Source organism: Lampetra planeri, chromosome 33 (genome assembly GCF_965212315.1).
Source record: "Lampetra planeri chromosome 33, kcLamPlan1.2.h2, whole genome shotgun sequence".
NCBI lineage: Eukaryota > Metazoa > Chordata > Hyperoartia > Petromyzontiformes > Petromyzontidae > Lampetra > Lampetra planeri.
The window spans coordinates 9630241-9656870 of NC_136139.1; the positions used below are offsets into that span (position 1 = coordinate 9630241).

General features: G+C 51.9%; 1 protein-coding gene across 2 annotated transcripts in view; it reads left to right on the forward strand.

The window, feature by feature from the left end:
* Positions 1-26630, forward strand: part of LOC144729771 (ATP-dependent translocase ABCB1-like) — a 51649-nt gene that overhangs the window by 21852 nt on the left and 3167 nt on the right. Inside the window, exons 9-24 of one of the 2 annotated variants that reach the window (XM_078610255.1) lie at positions 1006-1131; positions 2596-2799; positions 4157-4327; positions 6990-7151; positions 8697-8915; positions 10271-10423; positions 10822-10926; positions 11064-11141; positions 13764-13847; positions 14702-14905; positions 15633-15733; positions 18381-18521; positions 20144-20300; positions 20880-21077; positions 24792-24998; positions 25792-25938. In XM_078610255.1, coding sequence (XP_078466381.1) covers positions 1006-1131; positions 2596-2799; positions 4157-4327; positions 6990-7151; positions 8697-8915; positions 10271-10423; positions 10822-10926; positions 11064-11141; positions 13764-13847; positions 14702-14905; positions 15633-15733; positions 18381-18521; positions 20144-20300; positions 20880-21077; positions 24792-24998; positions 25792-25938 — 2457 coding nt within the window. Of the gene's footprint in view, positions 1-1005; positions 1132-2595; positions 2800-4156; positions 4328-6989; positions 7152-8696; positions 8916-10270; positions 10424-10821; positions 10927-11063; positions 11142-12737; positions 12942-13763; positions 13848-14701; positions 14906-15632; positions 15734-18380; positions 18522-20143; positions 20301-20879; positions 21078-24791; positions 24999-25791; positions 25939-26630 lie in introns of those variants that run through there. The other variant, XM_078610256.1, reaches the window with a different exon arrangement.

The following is a 26630-nucleotide window of genomic DNA, read 5'->3' on the forward strand; positions in this document are numbered from 1 at the left end:
GGATTCAACGACGATGATGAAACACTACATCAACCAAATAATACAATCGGCATTTGTGGCACTGCGGTAAGAGCATGGGGCCCTTAATCATAAAGCCACAAGTTCGAACTCCGGTCAGGGGTCAATTCCACAGTTCATTGACTCCTCCAGAGACACTGAAATGCGTACCACAGAGTGAGTCACAGTGAACTCTGTGACCCGAACTCACTTGCCGATCATGGCTACGATTACTTCTCCAAACCCCCGCCCCACCGTGCCCCCCACCCCCACGCTCCCCAATCACTAACCCTCATCGACCAGAGTGGTGAAGCATGATGGATGATAACAATAGGGTTCGCCCTTTCTGGAGATAACACTGGTGTTAAGATGCGTATATTATCAGAGCGTCTTAGTTTTGCATGTTTTGCCGCAAGTATGTGTGGTTGATGCAGACTCAATGCCTTGAAATACGTATATCGATTTTGTCTTTGAACACCTGTTTTATTTCCAGAAAAGGGTAAACGCCTATTCTTATTCTTTGGTTATTTCGGTAAAATCACGTAGATAGAAAAAGAATAATAAAGTGAATACAAATAAAAAAATTTAAAATCTAAAAAAAATAAAAACCACGACGTTTCGATCGCAACACAATCGATCGAAACGTATTTTTTTATTTTTTTTATATTAAAAAAAATATTTCTATTAACTTTATTATTATTCTTGGTTCTTTCGGTAAAGTCAGGTAGAAGGGAAATAATAACGTAATACAAATTTAACATAATAAAATCTATTTTATTGTTGTTTTATTTGATGTTTTAGTTTTTATTATGTTATTATTTCCCTTCTACGTGACTTTACCGAAAGAACCAACGAATATGAATCCCTGCAGTCACGAAAATTTCAAGTGAAAATTTAACGCCTATTCTTGTTTCTTCATCACTTTTTATACTGGCAAAAGGGTCCCACATGGTGAAGTATGGTCAAACGAGTCTGAGGTTTCTCTAAGACGACTGCGGCTGGTGTCAGGTTCTGAATGGGCTGGATTTGGAGGTGCGGCCGGGACAGACGGTGGCGCTGGTGGGGCCCAGCGGCTGTGGGAAGAGCACCTGCGTGCAGCTGCTGCAGAGACTCTACGATCCCCAGGATGGGCAGGTGAGAGCTGCCCCCACCACGGCCACCACCTCCACCGCTATCACCACCGACATGACCATCGCCACCACAATCTCCATCACCACCACCATCACCGCCACCACTGCCACCACTATCACCACCACAATCACCATCACCACCATCACCGCCACCGCCGCCACCACCATCACCACCGCCATCACCACCACCATCACCACTGCCACCACTATCACCACCACAATCACCATCACCACCATCACCCCCACCGCCGCCACCACCATCACCACCGCCATCACCACCATCACCACTGCCGCCACTATCACCACCACAATCACCATCACCACCATCACCCCCACCGCCACCACCATCACCACCGCCATCATCACCACCATCACCACCATCACCACTGCCACCACTATCACCACCACAATCACCATCACCACCATCACCCCCACCGCCACCACCATCACCACCGCCATCACCACCACCATCACCACTGCCACCACTATCACCACCACAATCACCATCACCACCGTCACCCCCACCGCCACCACCATCACCACCGCCATCACCACCACCATCACCACTGCCACCACTATCACCACCACAATCACCATCACCACCGTCACCCCCACCGCCACCGCCGCCACCACCATCACCACCGCCATCACCACCGCCATCACCACCATCACCACTGCCGCCACTATCACTCTTCGTGCATGTGGCAATATGTTCAGGAGCTAAATGCCATTATTGAACTCTGCTTGCCATGATGAGAGGGCTTCAGGGGACAAGGAGTTTGTGTAGTTTTGCTGTTTCTCCGTTGAGGGAGTGCACCACCACCAATTACATTAAACAAGCTGGCAAAGCCATTCTATTAAGGGAGCCATAAAGGGACAGGTTTGTAATGCTGTAGGCACGTGTGCTAACACATGTGCACATGTGTTCTAAGACGTGTGCAGTGATTGCTTGGGTATGCAGCATAGAGAAAACTATTATGTTTTGAGAGTATTCATTTTACAATTTCGCTCAAAATTCTTTAAAGATCTGGGTATTGATTTTCATATTGCTAAGCCATGTGAATGATTTCCTAGTGATTGGTTAGGGAGTTTTTTTGCGTGAAAATTAGCTTTAGACAAAACCAGTGGCCATGAAAAGCATTTTGGAGGCCAGGGACCATATGCTGGATGAGGCCCCGTCTGGTGCCCCTTAAGCTCTTATTGAGGCCCCCACAGATCTGAGGGCCGTGACAAACTTGTCCATCACTTCACTGCAGGTCAAAACATTTCACCTTTGTTCCCTCACACTGCTTGACATATCTCTGAATAAATACACACTTAAGCTGTTGCAGACTTTCCATGCCTGGCAAATTGCTCAACATGTCCTTGGTAAAAAAATAAAAAAAACTGCCCTGGCCCACACGTGGTCCGAGCGTCGCTGCGTCCGCCGCCGCTTCACTCGCCGTTTGCGCGACGGGGCGGCCCCCAGGTCCTGCTGGACGGCGAGGACGTGCGGGAGCTGAACGTGCACTGGCTGCGGGAGCGAGTGGCGGTCGTGTCGCAGGAGCCGGTGCTCTTCGGCTGCTCCATCGCCGAGAACATCGCGTATGGGCGCGAGGGCGTGAGCCGCGGCGACGTGGAGCGAGCGGCGCGCGAGGCCTACGCCTACGACTTCATCGCGGCGCTGCCGGAGGTGATGCCGCTGCTGCCGCCACCGCTCAGACTCCGGCGGGGAATCGTAACAATCGAGAATAGCTATCAAAAAAGTGTCACGTTGACAAAAGACAAATAGTTCACTACTTTCGCCCACCGGTGTGTTGTAGAGTGAAACCACAACATTTACAAAAAAAATTGTGTTGGGCTAAAGTAGTGAACTATTTGTCTTTTGTCAACGTGACACTTTTTTTTGCTTATTGGCCGTGTCGGGTGGTGGAGGGTTACGAGAATAGCTATCGATGCAGTTTGTAACGCGGTGGTAGTTTGCGTTCCCAAAGAACACCGCGTTATGGAAAAATTGCGTTGTAATAATGAATATGTAATGGAAAGCACAGTCCGTGATAACACGTGAGATGCGTACGCAGGCCGAACAAAGACCAAGGCGTGTGGGTAGCATCTCGACGAATCCAGCAGTATCCCACTGCCTTGTGTGATGCTGCGCCAAGGCAGCCGTACGGCCACTTATTCCTACACACGCGCCGTAGTTACGTTCGCTCGATCGCGTTATATCCAATTCGTATCCGTGTTATAACAAAAATGTGTTCCCTCATACATTCATTGCGTCGAATCCAATTCGCATGATGACATCCACACACGCCACAGGAGAACAGACTGTAGTAGTGGCGGATCTGCGAGGCGTTTTGACGATGATGCTGGATGTCATTACCAGCGAAACGTCGTACTCAAAATTGTTAATGTTGTGAATTCACCCTTCAATACACCGGTGGGCTAAAGTAGTGAACTATTTTTTACTGATTGGCCGTGTCGGGTGGTGGAGGGTTGCGACACATTTATAAATAACGTGATCTAACCCAAAAACCTTTATTATGAGCAATAATAATGAGAAGCAATGATGTAAAATGCCACTGGTTAGAGAGATCTCACATTGACTGTTCATGAAAGTAGTCAAGATAAACGACGGAGTGGCAGACAAAGCCTGGAACAATCGCGTGCAGGTGCTTGGCATAGGGACTGCCAAGGTCGCGTAGCCGTGGGAGACCGTAGCACTTTATCTCGTCACTTTCTTCAGCTCTTTGTCTCTCTCTCGATGTAGTATGTGCAGAGTTTCAGATGCGATTTGAGAGTAGCTAAAATTGCGGATAGCACGTTAGTGAAGAACGAGGGAATACCGTACTCGTTGATGATGATGATGACGATGGAGATGATGATGTTGACGATTTTGATGATGACGATGATGACAATGTCGATGATGGCGATGACGATGATGACGATGTCGATGATTACGATGATGGCGATGACGATAGCGATGACGACGATGACAATATTAATGACGATGATTGCGATGGCTTTGACATGCTCGTTTTGCTGTTCAGGGGTTCGAGACTCCGGTGGGGGAGCGCGGGACGCAGCTGAGCGGCGGGCAGAAGCAGCGCATCGCCATCGCGCGAGCGCTCGTGCGGGACCCGCGCGTGCTCGTACTGGACGAGGCTACGTCGGCGCTCGACACGGCCAGTGAGGGCATTGTGCAGGCCGCCCTCGACCGGGTACAACACCTGCCTTGCCCTCGACCCCCTTGCCCTCGACCTCCTTGCCCTCGACCTCCTTGCCCTCGACCCCCTTGCCCTCGACCACCTTGACCTCGACCTCCTTGACCTCGACCCCCTTGCCCTCGACCTCCTTGCCCTCGACCCCCTTGCCCTCGACCCCCTTGACCTCGACCCACTTGCCCTCGACCTCCTTGCCCTCGACCCCCTTGCCCTCGACCCCCTTGCCCTCGACCCCTTGCCCTCGACCCCCTTGCCCTCGACCCCTTTGCCCTCGACCTCCTTGACCTCGACCCCCTTGCCCTCGACCTCCTTGACCTCGACCCCCTTGACCTCGACCCCCTTGCCCTCGACCCCTTTGCCCTCGACCTCCTTGACCTCGACCCCCTTGCCCTCGACCTCCTTGCCCTCGACCTCCTTGACCTCGACCCCCTTGACCTCGACCTCCTTGCCCTCGACCTCCTTGACCTCGACCCCCTTGCCCTCGACCTCCTTGCCCTCGACCCCCTTGCCCTCGACCCCCTTGACCTCGACCCACTTGCCCTCGACCTCCTTGCCCTCGACCTCCTTGCCCTCGACCCCCTTGCCCTCAACCCCCTTGCCCTCGACCCCTTGCCCTCGACCCCCTTGCCCTCGACCACCTTGCCCTCGACCTCCTTGACCTCGACCCCCATGCCCTCGACCTCCTTGCCCTCGACCCCCTTGCCCTCGACCCCCTTGACCTCGACCCCCTTGCCCTCGACCTCCTTGCCCTCGACCTCCTAGCCCTCGACCCCCTTGCCCTCGACCTCCTTGACCTCGACCCCCATGCCCTCGACCTCCTTGCCCTCGACCTCCTTGCCCTCGACCCCTTTGCCCTCGACCCCCTTGCCCTCGACCCCCTTGACCTCGACCCCCTTGCCCTCGACCTCCTTGCCCTCGACCTCCTAGCCCTCGACCCCCTTGCCCTCGACCTCCTTGACCTCGACCCCCATGCCCTCGACCTCCTTGCCCTCGACCCCCTTGCCCTCGACCCCCTTGACCTCGACCCCCTTGACCTCGACCCCCTTGCCCTCGACCCCCTTGCCCTCGACCTCCTTGCCCTCGACCTCCTTGCCCTCGACCCCCTTGCCCTCGACCCCCTTGACCTCGACCCCCTTGCCCTCGACCTCCTTGCCCTCGACCTCCTAGCCCTCGACCCCCTTGCCCTCGACCTACTTGACCTCGACCCCCATGCCCTCGACCTCCTTGCCCTCGACCCCCTTGCCCTCGACCCCCTTGACCTCGACCCCCTTGACCTCGACCTCCTTGCCCTCGACCTCCTTGCCCTCGACCTCCTTGCCCTCGACCCCCTTGCCCTCGACCCCCTTGACCTCGACCCCCTTGACCTCGACCCCCATGCCCTCGACCTCCTTGCCCTCGACCCCCTTGCCCTCGACCCCCTTGCCCTCGACCCCCTTGACCTCGACCCCCTTGACCTCGACCCCCTTGCCCTCGACCACCTTGCCCTCGACCTCCTTGACCTCGACCACCTTGCCCTCGACCTCCTTGACCTCGACCCCCATGCCCTCGACCTCCTTGACCTCGACCCCCATGCCCTCGACCCCCTTGCCCTCGACCCCCATGCCCTTTACCTCCTTGCCCTCGACCCCCATGCCCTCGACCTTCTTGCCCTCGACCTCCTTGCCCTCGACCTCCTTGTTCTCGACCCCCATGCCCTCGACCTCCTTGCCCTCGACCCCCTTGCCCTCGACCTCCTTGACCTCGACCCCCTTGCCCTCGACCACCTTGTCCCTGACTGGGTACGCCGCCCACTTTGTCGGGCACAGGCCCCAAGGACCCCAAAACGTCCGGCGGGCCAACGAGGAACGGCGCTGTTAGAGTTGCAATCGGCTTGAAATGCGCAATGCAAAATCGTCGCCGATAGTATTATGGCGATACGGCCTCAACGCAACTTGCCGAGTTTTCACGACCTGCGGGTTGCGATCTGATTCACGGTACGATTGTTTTTTCGTCCCGTGTTTACCGTTTCGTTTCCATCGTTTCTACTTCGCAATACTTAACAACTGCAATTAAAAACGTTTAGGCTTAGCTCTGTCTGTACATCCGTTACAGCGCGGGGGGTGGTGGGACACACGATAACTCTCGTAAAGATGATGCAATATGACCAAAACTGGAGCGCAATGTTGCGTTGCTATGGGGACTTATCCTTTATATATGGAATATATATTTTTAAACTGACCAAATTGATCAAAAGCATTGCCAAAAATTTGGGGACCCGGTCCCAAGCAAAAAAGGACACTTTGCAAATCGGTGGACACACTTTGCCCCGACAGCTTCAACGCTGCTAATAGTTCGAATCTTCTTCTTGGTTCTTTCGGTGAAGTCACGTAGAAGGGAAATAATAAAATAATAAAAATAAAACAATAAAATACAAAGACGCTGTCTTTCCGACAGACCTGTTCTTCACCCGAGGACAGCTGCTTGCGTTGTGGCCGAAACATCGTGAGATTTGTATTTTATCATGTTTTTTTATTATTATTTTATTATCTCCCTTCCACGTGACTTCACCGAAAGAACCAAGAAGATGGATCCCTGCGGTCACGCAAAGCTTTACATCGAAAGTTCGAATCTTCTATGGGACGGCCGACGCTGACCGACCGCCCGTCGTGCGTGCCCACAGGCTCGCCGCGGCCGCACCACGCTGGTGATCGCTCACCGCCTCTCCACGGTGCAGAGCGCCGACACCATCGCCGTGCTGGAGGGCGGCGCCGTGGCCGAGATGGGCAGCCACGAGGAGCTGCTGCAGCGCCGGGGGATCTACTTCAACCTCACCCAGGCACAGGTGTGCCCTCCCCTCCCCCACTCCCTCTCCCTCTAAAACAGTGGTTCTTAACCTGGGTTCGATCGAACCCCAGGGGTTCGGTGAGTCAGTCTCAGGGGTTCGGCGGAGGTTAAGACACACACCCGACTCATATGATTGTGCACCAGTAAAAAATATATCTATGTTTTGAATTTCAAAAAATCATATTTTATTTTGCCAATTAAGAAGGGTTCAGTGAATGCGCATATGAAACTGGTGGGGTTCAGTACCTCCAAAAAGGTTAAGAACCACTGCTCTAAATACATGATTTACTTATAGACGAACCCAACAAGGCCTCGACACAGAAGCATCGTTTCTCTGTGTGCCTATGTGTTTGTCTCTCTCTGTGTGTCTCTGTGTTATATGGGGAGCGGCAGTGTAGCGGTTAGCGCGCTGCGCTATGAACCTGGCGACCCGGGTTCGATTCCCGCTCACGGCTAACACCAGTGACGATTATCTGAACCGGTCCTGGGCCTCTCCTAGGTCGACTCAGCCTTAAATGAGTACCCGGTGCGGTGTGTAAACATCGCCATTGGGGAGACAAAGGCGGTCGGGCGTGGTGCTGGCCACCCACCCCCTCGTTCGTGTACCGTTCCGGCCTTCATAGGTGCTCGCTAACAGCACTTGCCCCTACAGCCTACAATCTATTAAGGCTATACGGGGGATCTTTGTCTCTGTGTTATCTCTCTCTGCTTACGTGTCTGTCTATGTCTCCTGTTCTGTGTTTAATCTCTCTCTTAAATTTAGCAATCTTTGGAAGAGCGTAAGCAACACAGATAGGGTGTTGACTGTTATGTTAGCCGACTATTGGTGTTGTATTGCATTGTATTTCTAAGTTTACTAGGTTTTGTTTTCTCTTTCATTTGTACCTGATGATGATTGCTTGTGTTGCAATCGAAACGTCGTATGCTATTATTTATAATTTTCTCTTTCTACGTGACTTTACCGAAAGAACCAAAGAGTAATTCCTGCAGTCACGAAAGCGCCAAATCAAGTTTGAACCCAACAACTTCACAGCTCAGATAAGCCGATGAGTTGGTCCTTCCGCTCGCTCCCCCCCTCTCCCTCCATTGTTTCCCTTCCTCTCTCCCCCCTCCCTGGCTCCCTCTCCCTCCCTATAACGTATACACGAAGCCAACAACTTCACAGCTTGGTTAAATCGACGAGTTGGTCCTTTCCGCGACCTCCCCTCCCTAAACCCACACTCACCAGCACGGTGAGACGTGGTAACAAAAAATAAAAAACTCCCATGTCCAGTGATTGGCAGGGCACATCACCGGCTGAGATAGAACCCTGATGCCGGAATGGCGATCAAGGGGAGGGGACTCTCCCGAGAGGACTTCCACTGCGGAGATGGAGCGGTGAATCCAATTCGCGAGCTGCGGCTCGAAGCATTGCTGCATCGCAGGACCGTGGTGGATGGTGACGTCTCGCAGAGACCTTAGTCCGGCAGTGGACACATCGAACCCGATGACGACGACGACGACGACGCTGACGATGACCTGTGCTCACCATTGACGTTCGTAGTCGAGCGGGAAGGACGCGGTCGGAGTCGCTGAGCCGCCGCGTGAGGATCGCGATGCGGGCGTGGAAGAGGGTCCCGGCGACCGCCTGGCGCTCGCGTACATCCCCGTGCCCGTCGCTCGCACGGACAAGGGGGCTTCACCGGACGATGGCGAGGGGATTGAGGAGCTCACGGTGGCGGCTCGAGATGGCAACGGCGAGGAGGAGCAGAAGGAGGATGAGGTTGGTGACTCAGCCGAGCTGTTGATGCGCCGAGGGACGGGACGCAGAACTCTGTTCTGTTGTCTCCCAGTCGTACTACGATTGCAAATCGCACGGTCGGCTACGTACGGTGCGAAAGAAGTTCAACATGCATCCATACGTACAAATAATGTATGCCTCGAGTTTCCTGGCTGGCTGCTGGCTGGGCTCCTCCCCACCACAGCAACAGTAGTTCTATTGTTAGTGGCTGCCGTGGGCTCTTGCCACCGAAACTTGCTGGGTTACTGGCCACACGGGATTATTTTTCATGTAATGAAATGGACATTGAATTTATTTAAAATGGCAGAAGAGGTCGGGAAGACGTAGTAGAAATAATAATAGATGGCGACACAGAAGAGGTGAGAGTTACGAATACAGACGACTGTCCACGGTTAATTGAAAATTGCTCTCACTTTTCAATTTGTCCTGCTATGAATGTTATTCTTTCGTCAAAATATTCCCGTAAATCTTAGGGAATATAAGAAAAATCTCACGTGAGTTTACGGGGAAAGAGAGAGGGGGGTGCTATCTCACCATGTTGTCCTGGTTGAAAAAAATAACAAAGAGGGCTTCATTCTTTCTGGCAATAAAACAGGAGCTGTGTTAAGATGTTCAAACACCAAGTAGAGGCACCTATTGCAAGGCATCAAGTCTGCATTAACCACACATACCTGTGACAAAACACGCAAAACAAACATGCTCTGAAAACATATTCGCATTGTCTTAAAAACTGATGGGCCTGCACCAGAGACAACCTACTGTATGGCCTTGTCTCACCACCAGTGGGAGACCACAGAACGCCAAAAGGCAAAATATTAATCGCTTGGGTTGAGCAGTTGAGCCTCCCAGAAATTGTGTAGGCTCACCTTAATGGAGACCACGCTGTTGATGTACGTAGTATGTATGTTGAACTGCTTTCACACCGTACGTAGCCAGCCGCGCTAATCGGAGGTGCGACGAACAATGCCGGCGAGCGTGATGGCGGTGATATCGATGACGACGGCGATGATGACTGTGATGACGACGGCGATGATGACTGTGATGACGACTGTGATGATGTCAGTGATGACGACTGTGATGACGTCAGTGATGACGACTGTGATGACGACTGTGATGACGTCAGTGATGACGACTGTGATGACGACTGTGATGACGTCAGTGATGACGACTGTGATGACGTCAGTGATGACGACTGTGATGACGACTGCGATGACGACTGCGATGACGTCAGTGATGACGTCAGTGATGACGTCAGTGATGACGACTGCGATGACTGCGATGACGACTGTGATGATGTCAGTGATGACGGCTGTGATGACGGCGGTTTTTCTTGACAGGACGAGAAGAAGGCGGCGCGAGGGATCTCGTTCTTGCAGATGCTGAGGCTCAACGCCCCCGAGTGGCCATACATCCTGCTGGGCATCATGGTGGCCGCGGTGAACGGCGCCATCCAGCCGGTCTTCGCCATCATCTTCGCCGAGCTGATCGGGGTGAGGCTACAGCGCACGCCTCGGTAATCACACCGTTGAGATCATCATCAGCAGCGGCAGAAGCAGCAGCAGCAGCCATTATCAATCCACTGCTGGATGCATTTAGAGTATTTGGCTGCCAAATACTCTAAATGCATGTTTCTAAATGTGGAGGGAAAGAAAAATCCACACGATCATGGGGAGAGAGATACCACAAACTCCTCATATGCAGCAGGCGTCAGGGTCGGGATCAAACCCACGACCTCCTGTACACCAGGTGAGGTAGTCAACATCTCGGAAGATTCCAAATTGCGAGCCGCTCGCTCGACCGCCGCTGTGCCACCAGCGGGCCGGATGGACACTTTGTTGACCAGGTGATGAGTGAGCCGCGTTCTCATGTTGTCCGCCTGCGCCCCCAGACGTTCACGCTGCCCACAGAAGAGGAGCAGAGGGAGACGTCGGTCTTCTGGTGCCTCATGTTCATCGCCATCGGAGGGTCAGCCTTAGTGGTGAACACCATACAGGTAGGAAGCATGCGTTCGCGCATTGTACATGTGCTGACGGAGCGGGAGATTTTATATTATCGCTCACCGCCGGCAATATGCCGTGGCCGCGAATCGAATCATAACGGCCGTGCGGTTTGGTGTGCTGCGCCCCGCAGGGCTACACGTTTGGGAAGTCCGGCGAGGTGCTGACGCAGAGGCTCCGTGAGCGGAGCTTCAAAGCGATGGTCAGACAGGTGCGACCCCACAACCACAGAGCGCACGGTTCATCATCGTCGTCGTCGTCATCTGCATCATCCCACACACACACAGAGTGATCTGTGAACACGCCCCTGAGCTCTGCTGCAAAAGGCAGAGTGGTTTCCTACTAACTTGAGGATTGCGTTGGTACTCATCTCCTCCCGTATGTTGAATTTCTTTCGCACCATACGTAGTCAACCATCTGCCGAGCTCATCCTGTTACTGCTACTCCCTGTCCCCGCCCCCCAGCTACGACCAGGCCTAACCCAAACACTATCACTACCCCTATCACTATCCCATCACTACCCCATCACTACCCCTACCCAACCCCTATCACTACCCCAACCCCTATCACTACCCCTATCATTAACCCTATCACTAACCCTACCCAACCCCTATCACTACCCCTATTATTACCCCTATCACTAACCATACCCAACCCCTATCACTACCCCAACCCCTATCACTACCCCAACCCCTATCACTACCCCTATCACTATCCCATCACTACCCTATCACTACCCCTATCACTACCCCAACCCATATCACTATCCCATCACTACCCTATCACTACCCTATCACTACCCCAACCCCTCCTTAACCACTCCCGCCTGTTCTCTTGTCACAACGACTCCTCCACCACCACCACCACTCTTAACAACCCCACTCTTTATCACAACCACTAACATCTTATGTACAATTGTAAAATTGTCGTAAAATGCCTCCGAAAAAGGTGCTATATAAATCTATATGAGATCAGAAATCTTGCTTATAACTTCGAGACAGGGGCAGAAAATTCCACATTCTTATGATGGGGGTGAGTCTCTCCATTGGAGAACCACTGTTGACTTCTCCACAAAGTGGTAAGGTACTCACTTTATCGACCCGGGAGGGATGATGGGCAGGGCCAACACCCAGACCAGCGTTTGAACTTGCGACATTCCCATCGCGAGCCGCTCGCTCCGCCGATGAGCCACCAAGGCCGGATTGCACATCGCCCTCGCGGAAACCTAAACACTCACGCACGCTGGTGCCCAGCGCTGCCTCGCGACGCCACCTTGACGAGGCAGCGACATCGACGGAGTGCCCGGAGCCGAGATCTCGTGCACGATTACAGTCTTTGAAAGCCGCGATGTCTTCTGGATTGCATCCATTCGTTCGCTCATCGCTGAGCTTCCGGCTACTTAATCGTACCGCGCCTCCCCATTAGCTACGTACGGTGCGAAAGAAGTTCGACGCACGTACGGTCGAGCTCGCGTCCCCCTCGTGCCGACCGTGATGTGGGGCGAGCAATGCCCGGCTGCAGATCCGGACATTGCAGCTACCCCCCCCCCCCCCCAGAGGTCGCAACCAGGTACCCGATACCCGTACCCTACCCGATACCCGGCTACCCGTACCCAGCCAGGTACGGGTAGCCGTTTGCGACCCTGGTGCGGCCTGGTACGGGTACGGGTAGGCCGTGAGTCACCGGTGAGTAACCGTTTGTCACTCATTTCGGGTAGGGTACGGGTAGGGAACGGGTACCCATTTGCGACCCTGGTGCGGCCGGGTACGGGTACGAGTAAGGAATTAAAACCCGTTTGCGACCTCTGCCCCCCCCCCGCTTTACGAGCCGAGTCCCAACTCGTGGCTACCGGCCCCCGGGCATATTCCTCCGTCGCCAATGCCCCCAAAAAACCGGCGCTGCCGGGGCGTTGCCCCCAGGCAACCCACCGCCAGCGCTCCCGGCTCCCCGACCTCTTCGTCGGCCACGTGGGGGAGAGTCCCCTCGGGCAGTTGTGCCGCCTGCGTGCTCGGTAAGGGGCCGTCCATAAAGACGTCACGCACCTGGGGGGGGGGGGGGGGGGTCAGACATTTGTGACGATGTGTGACGAGAGGGGGGGGGGGTTTGAGAAATGTGACGTCACATCAAAATGCGCAACTTTAAATAATAATAGACAACACGTTCTACTTAATTAAATCGACTTTTTAATAAATGTTTTCTTCTACAACATCAGAGTGCAGCACCACATTAAATGCGCACTACAATGACAATAGTTTAAAGCGATTTAAAGCATGTTTTATTTTGAGAGGGGGGGGGGGGGCAGAGCTTTGTGACGTCATATTTGAGGGGGGGGTCTGACTTTTTGTGATGCCGTGTGACTAAGGAGGGGGGTCAAAAATCGTCCAAAACCGCGTGACGTCATTTATGGACGGTCCCTAAGCTACGCCGCTCGGCTGGAAGGAATGACGCGGGAGGGGGGTGGTCAGAGGTCGCAACCGGGTACCCGATACCCGTACCCTACCCGTACCCGGCCGGGTACGGGTACCCGTTTGCGACCCTGTTGCGGCCGGGTACGGGTACGGGTAGGCCGTGAGTCACTGGTGAGTAACCGTTTGTCACTCATTTCCCAACGTCTTGTCTCTTCTCACAATTCAAGTTCCTAGAATCAACCCACCCACGCCTGCAACATGGCTTCATCCCAGAGGTCGCAATCAGGTACTCGTACGGGTATCGGGTAGGGTACGGGTACCCGTTTGCGACCCTGCTGCGGCCGGGTACGGGTAAGGAATCAAAACCCGTTTGCGACCTCTGGGCGTGTTTGATGATGGTGCTGGTGCTGGGATGTGCTCTGCAGGAGATCAGCTGGTTCGACAACCACAAGAACAACACCGGCGCGCTCACGGCGCAGCTGTCCACCGACGCGGCGCAGGTCCAGGGGGTGAGTTTCCCTCGTCGCGCTGTCGACGACGACGACGATGTGACGCGTAACTCTTACGATAGCATCTGCTGTTTATTGCAAGGCCGTAATTGTAATATATATTGGGGGGGACACATCCCCCCCAATATTCAAATGTGCTTAAAATGCCCCACCCCCAATATATTGCTATTTAAAAAAAAAAATTGCTATGCTATGTAAATCAAAATAACAATTTGCTAAACCTTGGCCACAATATCTGGACTTGTCTTCATATAAATCAATGCATAGATTTATGTTTATATGATTTTGGTTATGGTTGTACTTTATTAATCCCTAATCTCTGCCATTATATACAATGAAACAAGAAATGGTAAAAAAAAGTAAAAACAGAGCCATGTAATACAATACACTATTAGACTTTGGAAAAAAATAAAAAATAAAGTCCATCCCATGTGTTAGTGATTTTTTTTATTTTAGGCAGGAAATGAGTTTCCAAATGTAGATATTTTTCTGGGTTGGGACCCCCAGACCCACTGGAAGATTTGGTCCCCCCCAATGTTGACTCCATGGCTACGGCCTTGGTTTATTGAACAACAAAACACGCGACGTGCTGCAGGCTTACGAAAGCGATCGTCCCTCGGTGCGGGTGAGACGCTCTCGCCTAGGAGCTGCGTTGTATGCCACCATCTCGGCTACATGCAGTAGAAGCCAATTAGCTCCTAATTAACATCTGCCGCATCACCGCAGCCCCACGCTCCTGTCCTTCCCCCTCTCCCTTCTCCCCCACGACCCCCGCCCACCGCCATCACAACGCTCATTTGGCCCCTCCAATTTATAAAACGGAGGCTTTCGGCTGACTGCGCCGTGCCATACAGGCGACAGGTCGACGGGCCGGCATGCTGGTGCAGAACGTCTCGGGGCTGACCACGGGCCTGCTGATCGCGCTGCTCGTGGGCTGGAAGCTGGCGCTGCTCATGCTCGCCTTCATGCCCTTCATGGTGGGCGCGGGCCTCGTGCAGAGCGTCCTGCAGGGCTCCGAGGCCACCACCATCAAGCGGGCGTACGAGCAGGCCAGCAAGGTGAGCGGTCCGCGCGGCGCGAGGAGGGACACGTGGTGGCGCTGGCGGCGGCGACGGCGGTGGAATCGTGACATTTAAACTGTCGAGACGCCCCCTGGTGAAACGTGGAACATTTGGCCAACGTGAGGCCAAGGGTGTGTGTATGATGATGATTTTAAATGAATGACTGCCACCGAATCCTCGAATGAGCATGAGCTGTTGCTCATTGTATTCTTACAGCCCCAAGTCAGTCGTGGAAATTCCACATTTCTATGGTGGGGCGCTCGAGCGGGATTTAATTAGTGTTCGTACGGCTGTGCGCACGCAACAAAAATCATCACTTGTGTAGCCCTTATTGTAATGAGAAAATTTCACGTGGACAATTATGTATGTTGAACTTCTTTCGTACCGTACGTAGCCAACCATGCTAATCGGGAAGTGTTGGTCCAATGTTGGCCTAACGTCGGGCATGTTTAACGGGGCTTCCGGGAGACTCTTCGGAAAACAGAAACGTCGGACGCGGTGCCGAACAACACGCGGCACAACCTGAAAATGCACCGGGGAGCTGCACTGCAAGACACAACCACGAAGACCTGCGTAGTTTTATCTCGCAACCACAGCAACTGCAACAACAACAATTCGTCCAAATTGTGTGCACGGGCGGAACTCGTGCAAGCGGGTCGCGTTGTCGGGGCGACTTTGTTGATCTTGAGCGACGATTCGGAGCGACGCCGTGAACTCGCCGCAGATCTCCACCGAGGCCGTGCAGAACATCCGGACGGTGGCGTCCCTGTGCCTGGAGGAGAAGTTCAGCGGGATGTTTGAGCAGTGCCTCCTGGAGCCGTACAGGTGCGGACCGTCGACCCACCGCCGTCCGTTCCAAACTACTAAACTGAGCAATTTATTTTGTTGTGCCAGGTAAGGCCCACTGAGCTATCTGTGTGGCTGTTTTGCAGAAGCGACGTGGCCACAAATGGTAGGTCAACAAAGTGGCTTGTCGCGTGGAAATTGGTAGCAACCGAATACTCTTCGCTCGCACCTATGCACTTTTGAGACTAAATTGAAGACAAATTTCTTTCGCACCTCCGATTAGCATGGTTCGCTACGTACGGTGCGAAAGAAGTTCAACATACGTACAGTACCCCCTCGTTATTCGCGAGGGATACGTTCCAGAGATGCTTGTGAATGGCACATTTCGCGGATAATGATGGTGGTCTTCGAAAAACTTTTATTGAATTACCTTCAATAAATAAACGTTTCAAATACATTAAAAATATAATAACATAACAATTGGTTATCATTAAATAAATGTTAAAGTATTAAATAATACTATTTGCCTCTTTCGATCAAGTCACGTAGATAGGTTCAAATTAATAAAACAATAATTAACAAAAACCACGACATTTCGATCACAACACAAACGATCGTCATCAGGAGGAAAACAGGGGGAGAAAGCTGCTAAAAGCAGATTGTTTTAAAGGTTTAAATTGCGTGTAGCCCAAGGGTAATACATGAAGTGGGCTGGGCTAGTGATGTTAATGTGAGAAATTAGCATGTTAATGTAAGAGATTAGCATGTTAATGTGAGAGATTAGCATGTTAATGTGAGAGATTAGCATGTTAATGTAAGACATTAGCATGTTAATGTGAGAGATTAGCATGTTAATGTGAGAGATTAGCATGTTAATGTGAGAGATTAGCATGTTAATGGGAGAGATTAGCATGTTAATGTAAGAGATTAGCATGTTAATGTGAGAGATTAGCATGTTAATGTAAGAGATTAGCATGTTAATGTGAGAGATTAGCATGTTAATGTAAGAGATTAGCATGTTAATGTAAGAGATTAGCATGTTAATGTAAGAGATTAGCATGTTAATGTGAGAGATTAGCATGTTAATGTGAGAGATTAGCATGTTAATGTACGAAATTAGCATGTTAATGGGAGAGATTAGCATGTTAATGTAAGAGATTAGCATGTTAATGTAAGAAATTAGCATGTTAATGGGAGAGATTAGCATGTTAATGTAAGAGATTAGCATGTTAATGTAAGAGATTAGCATGTTAATGTAAGAGATTAGCATGTTAATGTAAGAAATTAGCATGTTAATGTGAGAAATTAGCATGTTAATGGGAGAGATTAGCATGTTAATGTAAGAAATTAGCATGTTAATTGAAGAGATTAGCATGTTAATGTAAGAGATTAGCATGTTAATGTAAGAGATTAGCATGTTAATGTAAGAGATTAGCATGTTAATGGGAGATCGCAGAGCCGTCGCCGCGTCGAGGCTGGCGCGCGTAGGTGGCTGTGTTGGTGTGAGAAACTGAACCTGTTCATGTAAAATCGGAAAATAACAACTGACATCGGAAGGTGGCAGGATGGGAACATCACAGCCAGTGATGACTAAAACTGGTTGATAAGGTCCTTCCAATGATTGCTCAGTTTGTACCCATCTTCTCCTTTGAAATGGTGTCTTTGTCTGTATATGTGGATGGCTTCATGAACGAATCTTTGTTGATAGCCAGTGGGCTTACAATTTCGTGTGAGCCAGCCGCATTAAAACAATGATCAGCCACGGCCGACGTGTCGGTCATACCGTGTTTCAAATCTGCTTTATGCTCACGAACACGGTCCGAGACATGTCGCTTAGTTACATTAACTTGCTAATTTCTCACATTAACATAACTAGCCCCGCCCACTTCATGCCCATTGGGCTACACCCATTTTAAACCTTTAAAACAGTCTGCCTCAGCAGCTTTCCTCCTCTGTTTTCCTCCTGATGACGATTGCTTGTGTTGTGATCGAAACGTCGTAGTTTTTTGTTATTTTCTTTGAACCATCTACGTGACTTTACCAAAAGACCCAAAGAATATGAATTCCTCCAGTCGCAAAAGCTTGAAGTCAAGATTGATTAAATAATAGTTTATGAATTAACTTACCTTAAATTATAATGCTCGCATCATCACTTTCTTTCTTTTTTTCTCTCGATGCAGAGTTCCAGATGCGATTCACGGCTAGCCAAAATTGCGGTTAGCAAGTTCGTGAATTAAGAGGGAATATTTCGATTTAAAGCTTTTGTGACTGCAGGGATTCATCTTCTTGGTTCTTTCGGTAAAGTCACGTAGAAGGGAAATAATAAAATAAAGCATAATTAAATAATTCTCACGACGTTTCGGCCACAACGCAAGCAGCCGTCCTCAGGTGAAGAACAGGTATGTCGGAAAGACAGCGTCTGAATGAACACCACCAGCTTAAATATACGCTACCAAGCTTGGTGGTGTTCATTCAGACGCTGTCTTTCCGACAGACCTGTTCTTCACCTGAGGACGGCTGCTTGCGTTGTGGCCGAAACGTCGTGAGAATTATTTAATTATGTTGTATTTTTATTATTTTATTATTTCCATTCTACGTGAATTACGAGGGAATGCTTGCCCCCCCCTCCCCCACCGTTTTGATCGCGAACTTTGCGCGCCCCTCTCCCCCGCCGCGCCGCCCGCAGGGTGATGAAGCGCAGGGGCTACCTCTTCAGCGTCACCTTCGGCTTCACCCAGGGCATCCTGTGCTTCGCGTACGCGGCCGTCTTCCGCCTGGGCGGGTTCCTCGTGGCCCAGGGGGAGCTCACCTTCCAGGACGTCTACAAGTGAGTCTGCATCCACGCACGCTCGCACGCTCGCACGCACGCTCGCACGCACGCACGCTCGCACGCACGCTCGCACGCACGCACGCACGCACGCACGCTCGCTCGCACGCACGCACGCGGAGGTTGATCAACGCAGCCGCTCGGCATTTAGGGGCTACTGGCTGGGGGCATCCGATTTTGATGCGCTACGTTCCCGAGATGTTAACTACCTCGCCTGGTATGCAGGAGGTCGTGGGTTCAATCCCGACCCTGATGCCTGCTGTGTATTTGGAGTTTGCATGTTTTTCTCCTTGTGGTTGCGTGCATTTTTCTCCAGGTCCTCTGGTTTTCCTTCCACAATTTAGAATCAACGTGCATTTAAATTATTTGGCTGCTATACATTTCCACGTGATCAGCCACGTCATTGAGCCACATCATTTGTGGCCAGGTCGCTTCAGATAAAAAGATCTATATAGCTCAGCAGGCCTTACCTGGTAAAATAAAAATAGTTTAGTTTAGTTTGATGCCCGGGCCTCAAAATCTTTCCCCCATTCCCGATCTCAATAATTATATTCCACTTTCTAACAGTTGATCCGGCGACACTATAGAGCAGTTGTGCCCAACATGTGGTCTGCAGGCCACTGGTGCTCCGCAAGGCCACACGCGGGAAGTGGTCCACGGAGCTTTTGCGGTGATTTGTTTTTCTTTCACAAAACCGAGTGGTGGTCCATGAAAAGAACGTTTTAGAGGGCTGACAGTGGTCGCACGCGTCCAGTAATCGTTGAGCACCATTGCTCTCGGTAATTTAACACGGCACCACCGTGTGTATGACTGCCAACCTTTTGTGCCAAAATTAACCAATTTAGCTGTATGGCAATTCGTATACATCGCAGTTAAAAAAACTGAAACTGAAATCAGCGGGGAGAATACCAAAGGGGTGTTTGGCACGGGGCGCGGGAATGGTAAAACAGTCGAAGGAGCTGAATAAATAAAGAAGGGACTCCCAAACCATAACAACCCTGAGCTTTCCTCAAACTTAATCTGGCCCTGTCCACACGTCTCACCGGAACGACCCCCCACCTGGTTATCCACTGCCTCAGCTCTGTGCCTGCCTGGTGATCTTCTGTCGCAAATCGCCGTCTTCTGGACCGCATCAACATTTTCTGGAGTGACGGCGTCTATTGGGGGCAGCATCACCCTGACTCATCCTCAGCGCTGGTCCTCTCTCGCTTTTATTCGAGCCCAGTTTTTTTTCGTTTCACCCTGGCACAAAAAGGGGGCGACTTTTTCCAGTGTTGCCACGGAGTCCCCATGGATTTTTTTCTGGGGGGGGGGCGGGGGGTGGGTCATCGAGCCTTCTTAACGCACATACTTTATCACCCCCTTTGATTGAATTATTACATATTCATCAAATTAGTGTTGATCGAACTCGCTGTGACGCGGCGTCCTCGTCCGATCTCGTCAGAGACTTCGGAAAAAAACCCTTGACGAGGAAGCAACGGTGTAACATCAGCGTATTCGATCTAAGCGATTGGCTTCAGGGGGCCCTGGCAAATCGTTGAATCGGGGCTCGGACTGGAAACCTAGCGGACGTCGCCCGCAGCGAGGGGACTCGCTGATGGAGACGCGCACTGTCCCCTCAGGGTGTTCGGTGCCATCATTTTCGGCGCCATGGCGGTGGGCCAGGCCATGGCGATGGCGCCCAACTACGGCCGAGCCAAGGTGTCGGCAGCTCGAATCCTGGCCCTGCTGCGGCGCGAGATGGCCATTGACAGCTACAGCGAGGGCGGCATCCAGCCGGTGAGGCTCGCTGGCCCTCACCGCCACTTGTCATGCTTCCCTGGTCCCTGGGACCGAACATTGCCTCTACCTATGTCATCCGTTCTGCGTCCTATATCACGTTATTACACGTCTCATGTTCCTGTGTTACGTGTCCCGTGTCACCACATCTTCTGTCCTGTCTTCAATGTTCTTTGGCTGATTTCCCACGTCACGTGTCACATTCTCTGTCCTGTATCTCATGTTCTTTTCTCACGTGTCACAATCTGCCTCAGGTTCAATGTCCCATATACATCCTCCGTCCCACGTCCCATGCCTCATGTTTAATGTCTTTGTTCCCTCTAGTATGTCCTGTGTCCCGTGTCCCATTTTATATATTGTCTTTCAAAGTCCAAAATACAGTGGGAATATCAAAAGGACGGAGGAACAACATGCAGCAGGCCGGAATTATTGCACCCTCAAAATAAGTGAACGAACGAGGGCCCGACCAAGCTCGGGGAAACAATCGTGAGCAGTGCATTTGAGGGACCCCCACCCCCGTATCACACGTCCCATATCTAACATCCCCTTGCTGCGTGCCCGGCCCCCGCCGTTCCGCAGGACGCCTTCGATGGGGAGCTGCAGCTGAGCGGCGTGCACTTCCGCTACCCGACGCGGCCGCACGCCGAGGTGCTGCGTGGCGTGAGCCTGCGCGTGTCCCCGGGCCAGACCCTGGCTCTGGTGGGTCCCAGCGGCAGCGGCAAGAGCACCATCATGCAGCTGCTCCTGCGCTTCTACGACTCCAGCGCCGGCCAGCTGGTGAGGGCAGCGTGGGCAGCGTCCGGCTCGGTGGCGCAATGCTTGCCGTTCGTCACCAACACACCTCCCGCCCCCACCTGGATCTTAGGAGAGAGGCAGCTTGGGAGGGCAGTGGGGAGGAGGTGACCCAGAACACCCAGTGTTTTGTGGCTTTTTTTTGATGTTACAACAAAACGTGAGTCCGGCATGCCACGCCGAAAAGTTTCAGTAACAGGGTACAAAAACTAAATCGGCGGTCATCCATTCCGGCGTAACGGAACCGCGCTAAAGGGAGAGAAAATAAGGGAAAGGAGGGGGGGGGCTGCTGCCCTGCCCCATTGACGACCGTGCACTAGCGGGAAGATGAAGATTTAAAAGGGTAGGGGAAGAATAACAACCAGCATGCTACGGAATTTCCGGGGATAGCGGTGGCGGGGGGAGGTCGAGGTGGGGGGAAAAGGGGTTTCTAAATTGGGGGGGGAGCGGGGATGATTGGGGAGGAGGAGGTGGTACAACGAACTTACAGACAGAGATCCTGAGCATGCAGGGGAGAGAGAGGGGCGAAGATAGGAGGGGGGGGGAGAGACAGAATACAGGGACTCCTCTACTTACGAACATTCGACTTACGAACTTTCAGAGATACGAACAAACCTGTCCGTGTTTCTAGTTGCAGCTGTTCGGACCCAGAGTAGAAAGTTCAACCGCCGCGCAATAGATGGCGGTGGTGGCATCTACATCTGCAGAACAGGAAGAAGCAGTGGCATCTACATGAGATTATACAACTTTTAAAGCCATTCCTCTTGTTTAGTGTACGTGCCGTACAACACGTTTGGAATCGACATGATTAAAGTTGGACTTACGAACAAATCCACTTACGAGCAGACCTCTGGAACCTAACTCGTTCGCAAGCAGAGGAGTCCCCGTACCCAGTGTTATAAAGCTGCCGAGTTTATGAGGCTCAACCATTGTGAAACGGCATTGTGTGTGAAACGGCATTCCCCTCATTCTCCCTCGGCCCCACCCACTTTCACTTATCCACGCCCACTCGGCCGCTGTCTGCACGGCGATTGGCTGCCTCCCTCTCTCGCCCCGCCCACTGCCCACAGGCCACGCCCATTCGTCTGCCAACCCCGCCCACTAGCACGCACCGACACATACAATGAATGCTGTGCGGCAAAAAGAGCATTTAGAGAGCATCCGAATACAAGAGGCGGGCCGCAGGGATCTGGCTATCCTGCGGAGAGCAGGATTTCGAGTTGTTAAGATTAATGTATTAATTACCAGTCACAGTTAATTAACTGTAAGGTCACGCGCTTTACACACAAAGTTCTTGCCACAAATGAGCCACAAATTAACCACCAATGCCTCGCTGATCTTGTCAAGGAGCATAAGTCATCACCACAAACTTTGTTCATTCTAGCGGCGGCTTTTGGCTGACCATCGAATAAAGACGGTCACCGCATCGAGAGCTTTCAGATGTGCTTCTGCGTCCATCTGCAACGCTTTTCCTTCCTATATTAGGAAGCCACTGGAGCTATGCACTTTCTTTCTAAATTTAAAATTAATTTCTTGAGAACTTCTTTTTGTTTATAGTGTATTGTCCTTGCTCCGCACCTCCGATAAGCACACTTGGCTACGTACGGTGCAAAAGAAGTTCAATGTACAAACAAAACACATTCCTGTGGAGGGAGCTGGTAGGAACATTGGGTTGCTTGGTCAATGGCCAGGGTCAACGGCGGCGTGGTGTATTCCGCAAATATGGCCGACTGTGAGGGCGGGCACAAGCCGGCGTGAGTAGGTTAAACGTTGAGTTTTATAAGGGCACCACGGGGTGACCAGCCCCTCCACACCCAGCCCCACCCCTCCCACCCCCCACCCAGCCCCACCGTCCACACCCAGCCCCTCCCTCCCCACCCAGCCCCTCCCCACCCTCCCATCTCCTGCCCACCCAGCCCCTCCCCACCCTGTCTACCCAGCCCCTCCCCACCCTCCCCTCTCCGCCCAGCCCCACTCCTCCCATTTTTGGATGCACGACGGACGGACGTAATAATCCCCTGTGGGCTGGTGTAACCAGGAGGTTCCTACCAGTAAAATTCATTATTAATAGCCCATTGAGAATGGAAGTCTACTTATCTAAGGAGTCATAATAAATAGATCATAGAGAAAAACACTTTGAATTAAACAAAGAACAAAAGCAAAACAGCTAAAAATAATAACAATACATGTTTAATACATACACATGTATTATTAGTTCCACTTGAGGTTTCCAAATGTAAATAACTCAGCTCACTATCATCAATCATTTCTGCGGTGTTGATAAAACGAGAACCACTTTCTCGGAAGTGAATATCCTCTGGATTGTGTATTCTGGATAGACTCACCACCCACCATAGGAATATGGAATTTCCACCACTAGCTTAGGGCTGTAAGAATAAAATTTGCAACAGCCCATGCTCATTTGAGCATTCGGTGGTGGCATGCATTTAAAATCATCGCAACCCAAACTATGGACCGTATGGTATTTACATAGAGACACATAGAGCTACACAGGGACAAATAAAGACACATAGACACATTGAGATACATAGAAACCCATAGATATACATTAAAGACAAGCTGCTGCAGTAGTGTGATTGTGGCAATGCAAACCAAGCTATGGACCATATGGTAAACCCATAGAGATATATAAAGATACAGGCCACAGTCGTGCGATTATGTCCATGCAACCCAGACTATGGATCGATAGAGTCAACAAATGTGGCCTGCGCTCTTTCAACGGACGAGGAGGAAAAGCAAAGCGACACGAACTTTCCATCCTGAAGCCCTCTCGTCACGGCTAGCAGACAACGACTTTGGCATCCAGGTCCCGAACACATCGCTGCAATACGCAATAATAGAACAATCGTCAGCCATGATCAATCCACTGCTGGATGATGGTCTCCCCACCAAGTCGTAGCCAATTCTCGTGGTGCCGCCTATGCAAGCAGTTCACCCTCAATTGTCACGGCTCCTTCGCTAGAAGTGAAGCTGCGCTTCGAGATGCTACGACATTTGAGCCCTAAATGAAAATCAAATCCTTTCCCCCAGTGGCGAATGGATAATTATTTTACAACTCGCCTTTTACCACCAGGAGAGGCCTAATTAAGTTGACTGTGTGTCGCCCGCTGAGATCAAACATGTCCCACGATCACTCGCGTGTGTGGGACTATTGGACTTCGACGCGATGATGATCGGCCCGCAAACGCGCGCTGATCGAGATGAACTCATCACGATCCATCCCCTCGCCCCCTCACCGTCCCCTTTTCCATGTAGAGATGCCATGATTTGTCAGAATTCCAGGGTCACAATTCAATTCATGAATCCCATTCTCTTTTTTTTGCCATTTTGTTTGCTGTGTTTATTTGTTTTTGTCGTGACTAATAGCCACAGCCAAAGTGATAGGAACACTTGATGTGGTGTTCAACACCAAGTGGTGTTCCACACCAAGTTTACCGCGCCTCCGATTAGCACAGTGGGCTACGTACGGCGTGAAAGAACCGATCCTGAGCCTCCCCAAGTACCCGGTGCAGTGTGTGAAACATCGCCACTGGGGAGACAAGGGCGGCCGGGTGCGGTGTTGGCCACCCACCCCCTCGCGTGCCGAGCCGGCCTTCATAGGTGCCCGCTGAACAGCACTTGCCCCGGGCAGTCTTTTAACGCTACACGGTGGATCTTTGTCTGCGCGCGCGCGGGCAGCTTCTGAACGGCGTGGAGGTGAGGCAGCTGAACCTGGGCTGGCTGCGCCGGCAGCTGGGCGTCGTGTCTCAGGAGCCGGTGCTGTTCGGCTGCTCCATCGCCGAAAACATCGCGTACGGCGACGTGAGCCGTGCGGTGTCGCGCGACGAGGTCGTCGCCGCCGCCCGCGCTGCCAACCTCCACGACTTCGTCGAGTCCCTGCCGCAGGTCCGAGCGGCGGGGCGGGTTCGCGTGACGAGGCCTGTGGCCGTCATCAACGTCGTCTTCGTCGTCGTCATCAGCATTGTCGTCGTCGTAAACATCGTCGTTTTTGTCGTCATCAATATCGTCGTCATCAGCGTCGTCTTCATCGCCATCAACATCGTCGTTATCAACATTGTCGTCTTCATCGTCATCAACACCATCTTTATTGTAATCAATATCACCGTCATCGTCGTCATCAACATCGTCATCAACATCATCTTTATTGTCGTCATCAATATCACCATCATCGTCGTCATCAACGTCGTCTTCGTCGTCGTCATCAGCATTGTCGTCGTCGTAAACATCGTCGTTTTTGTCGTCATCAATATCGTCATCATCAGCGTCGTCTTCATCCTCATCAACATCGTCTTTATTGTCGTGATCAATATCACCGTTATCGTCGTCATCAACATCGTCGTCATCAACATCGTCTTTATTGTCGTCATCAATATCACCGTCATCGTCGTCATCAACATCGTCGTCATCAACATCGTCTTTATTGTCGTCATCAATATCACTGTAATCGTCGTCTTCATTGTCATCAATATCACCGTTATCGTCGTCATCAACATCGTCGTCATCCCCGAGCGAACGTTGGCCGGGCACTTCCACTCAGTTCGCGGTTCGCGTCGACGTTCCTTAACGTGCGCGCTCCCCCTCCTGTTCCTCCCCAACTCCCCCTCCTCCACCTCTTCCCCCACCCTCCTCTTCCTCGCCCGCCCTCGCCGTCGCTGCGGTGTCCGCCGTGCTGCCCCAGGCCTACGACACGGTGGTTGGCGAGCGTGGCGCCCAGCTCTCCGGCGGGCAGAAGCAGCGCGTGGCGATCGCGCGTGCGCTCCTCCGGGACCCCCGCGTGCTGCTGCTGGACGAGGCCACGTCCGCGCTGGACGCCGAGAGCGAGAAGGTGCGTAACCGTCGCCACCGCCCGATTGTGTTTTCTTCACGATGTCGATACGACTGAAGTGATACATAAAAATAATTCAACTCGAGCGCGGTACATAGCACCGATCGCAGAACAAGAAGCGGGGGGGGGGGGCAGAGATTCCACAAGCAAAAGGCTCGGTGGAGGTGGGGTTGATTGGGCACAATTCCCCACCCAGGTGGGGAGCCTTTAGCAGAGAAGTGAAAGTTGATATGGGGGCAGGAAGGTTAGGGGGAAGATGACAGCATAAAAGGGGAGAAGGGGAATGGGAAAGAGAGGGGGGGGAGTTTTTGTTCTGATGTTTATTGACAATTATTGCGATATCACTTTGCATGACATGATGCCTTTATTTATTTGTGTGCGTGTGCGGCAGTGGAGACCGGGACTCGTCGCAGAGTTTGAAGTCGCACATTTTTCGTCCACCACTAGTCGCTTCGTGAGATTCCCCAGGGGGAGGACGGGGGTGGGGGATACTGACATGAGGCTCAACGTGAACGCCAATTCACTGCCCTCCACGATTACCGTGATGTAATTTGTGTTTATTGTACGATGTAGATTTTCACGAAATGACAATCATTGCTTCATATAGGCCTCGGCAAGGTAAGGTAAAAGTGTAAAAACAACGAGCCTACCATTACCCTACCTTTTACCTTACCACAATACAATCACTCTAC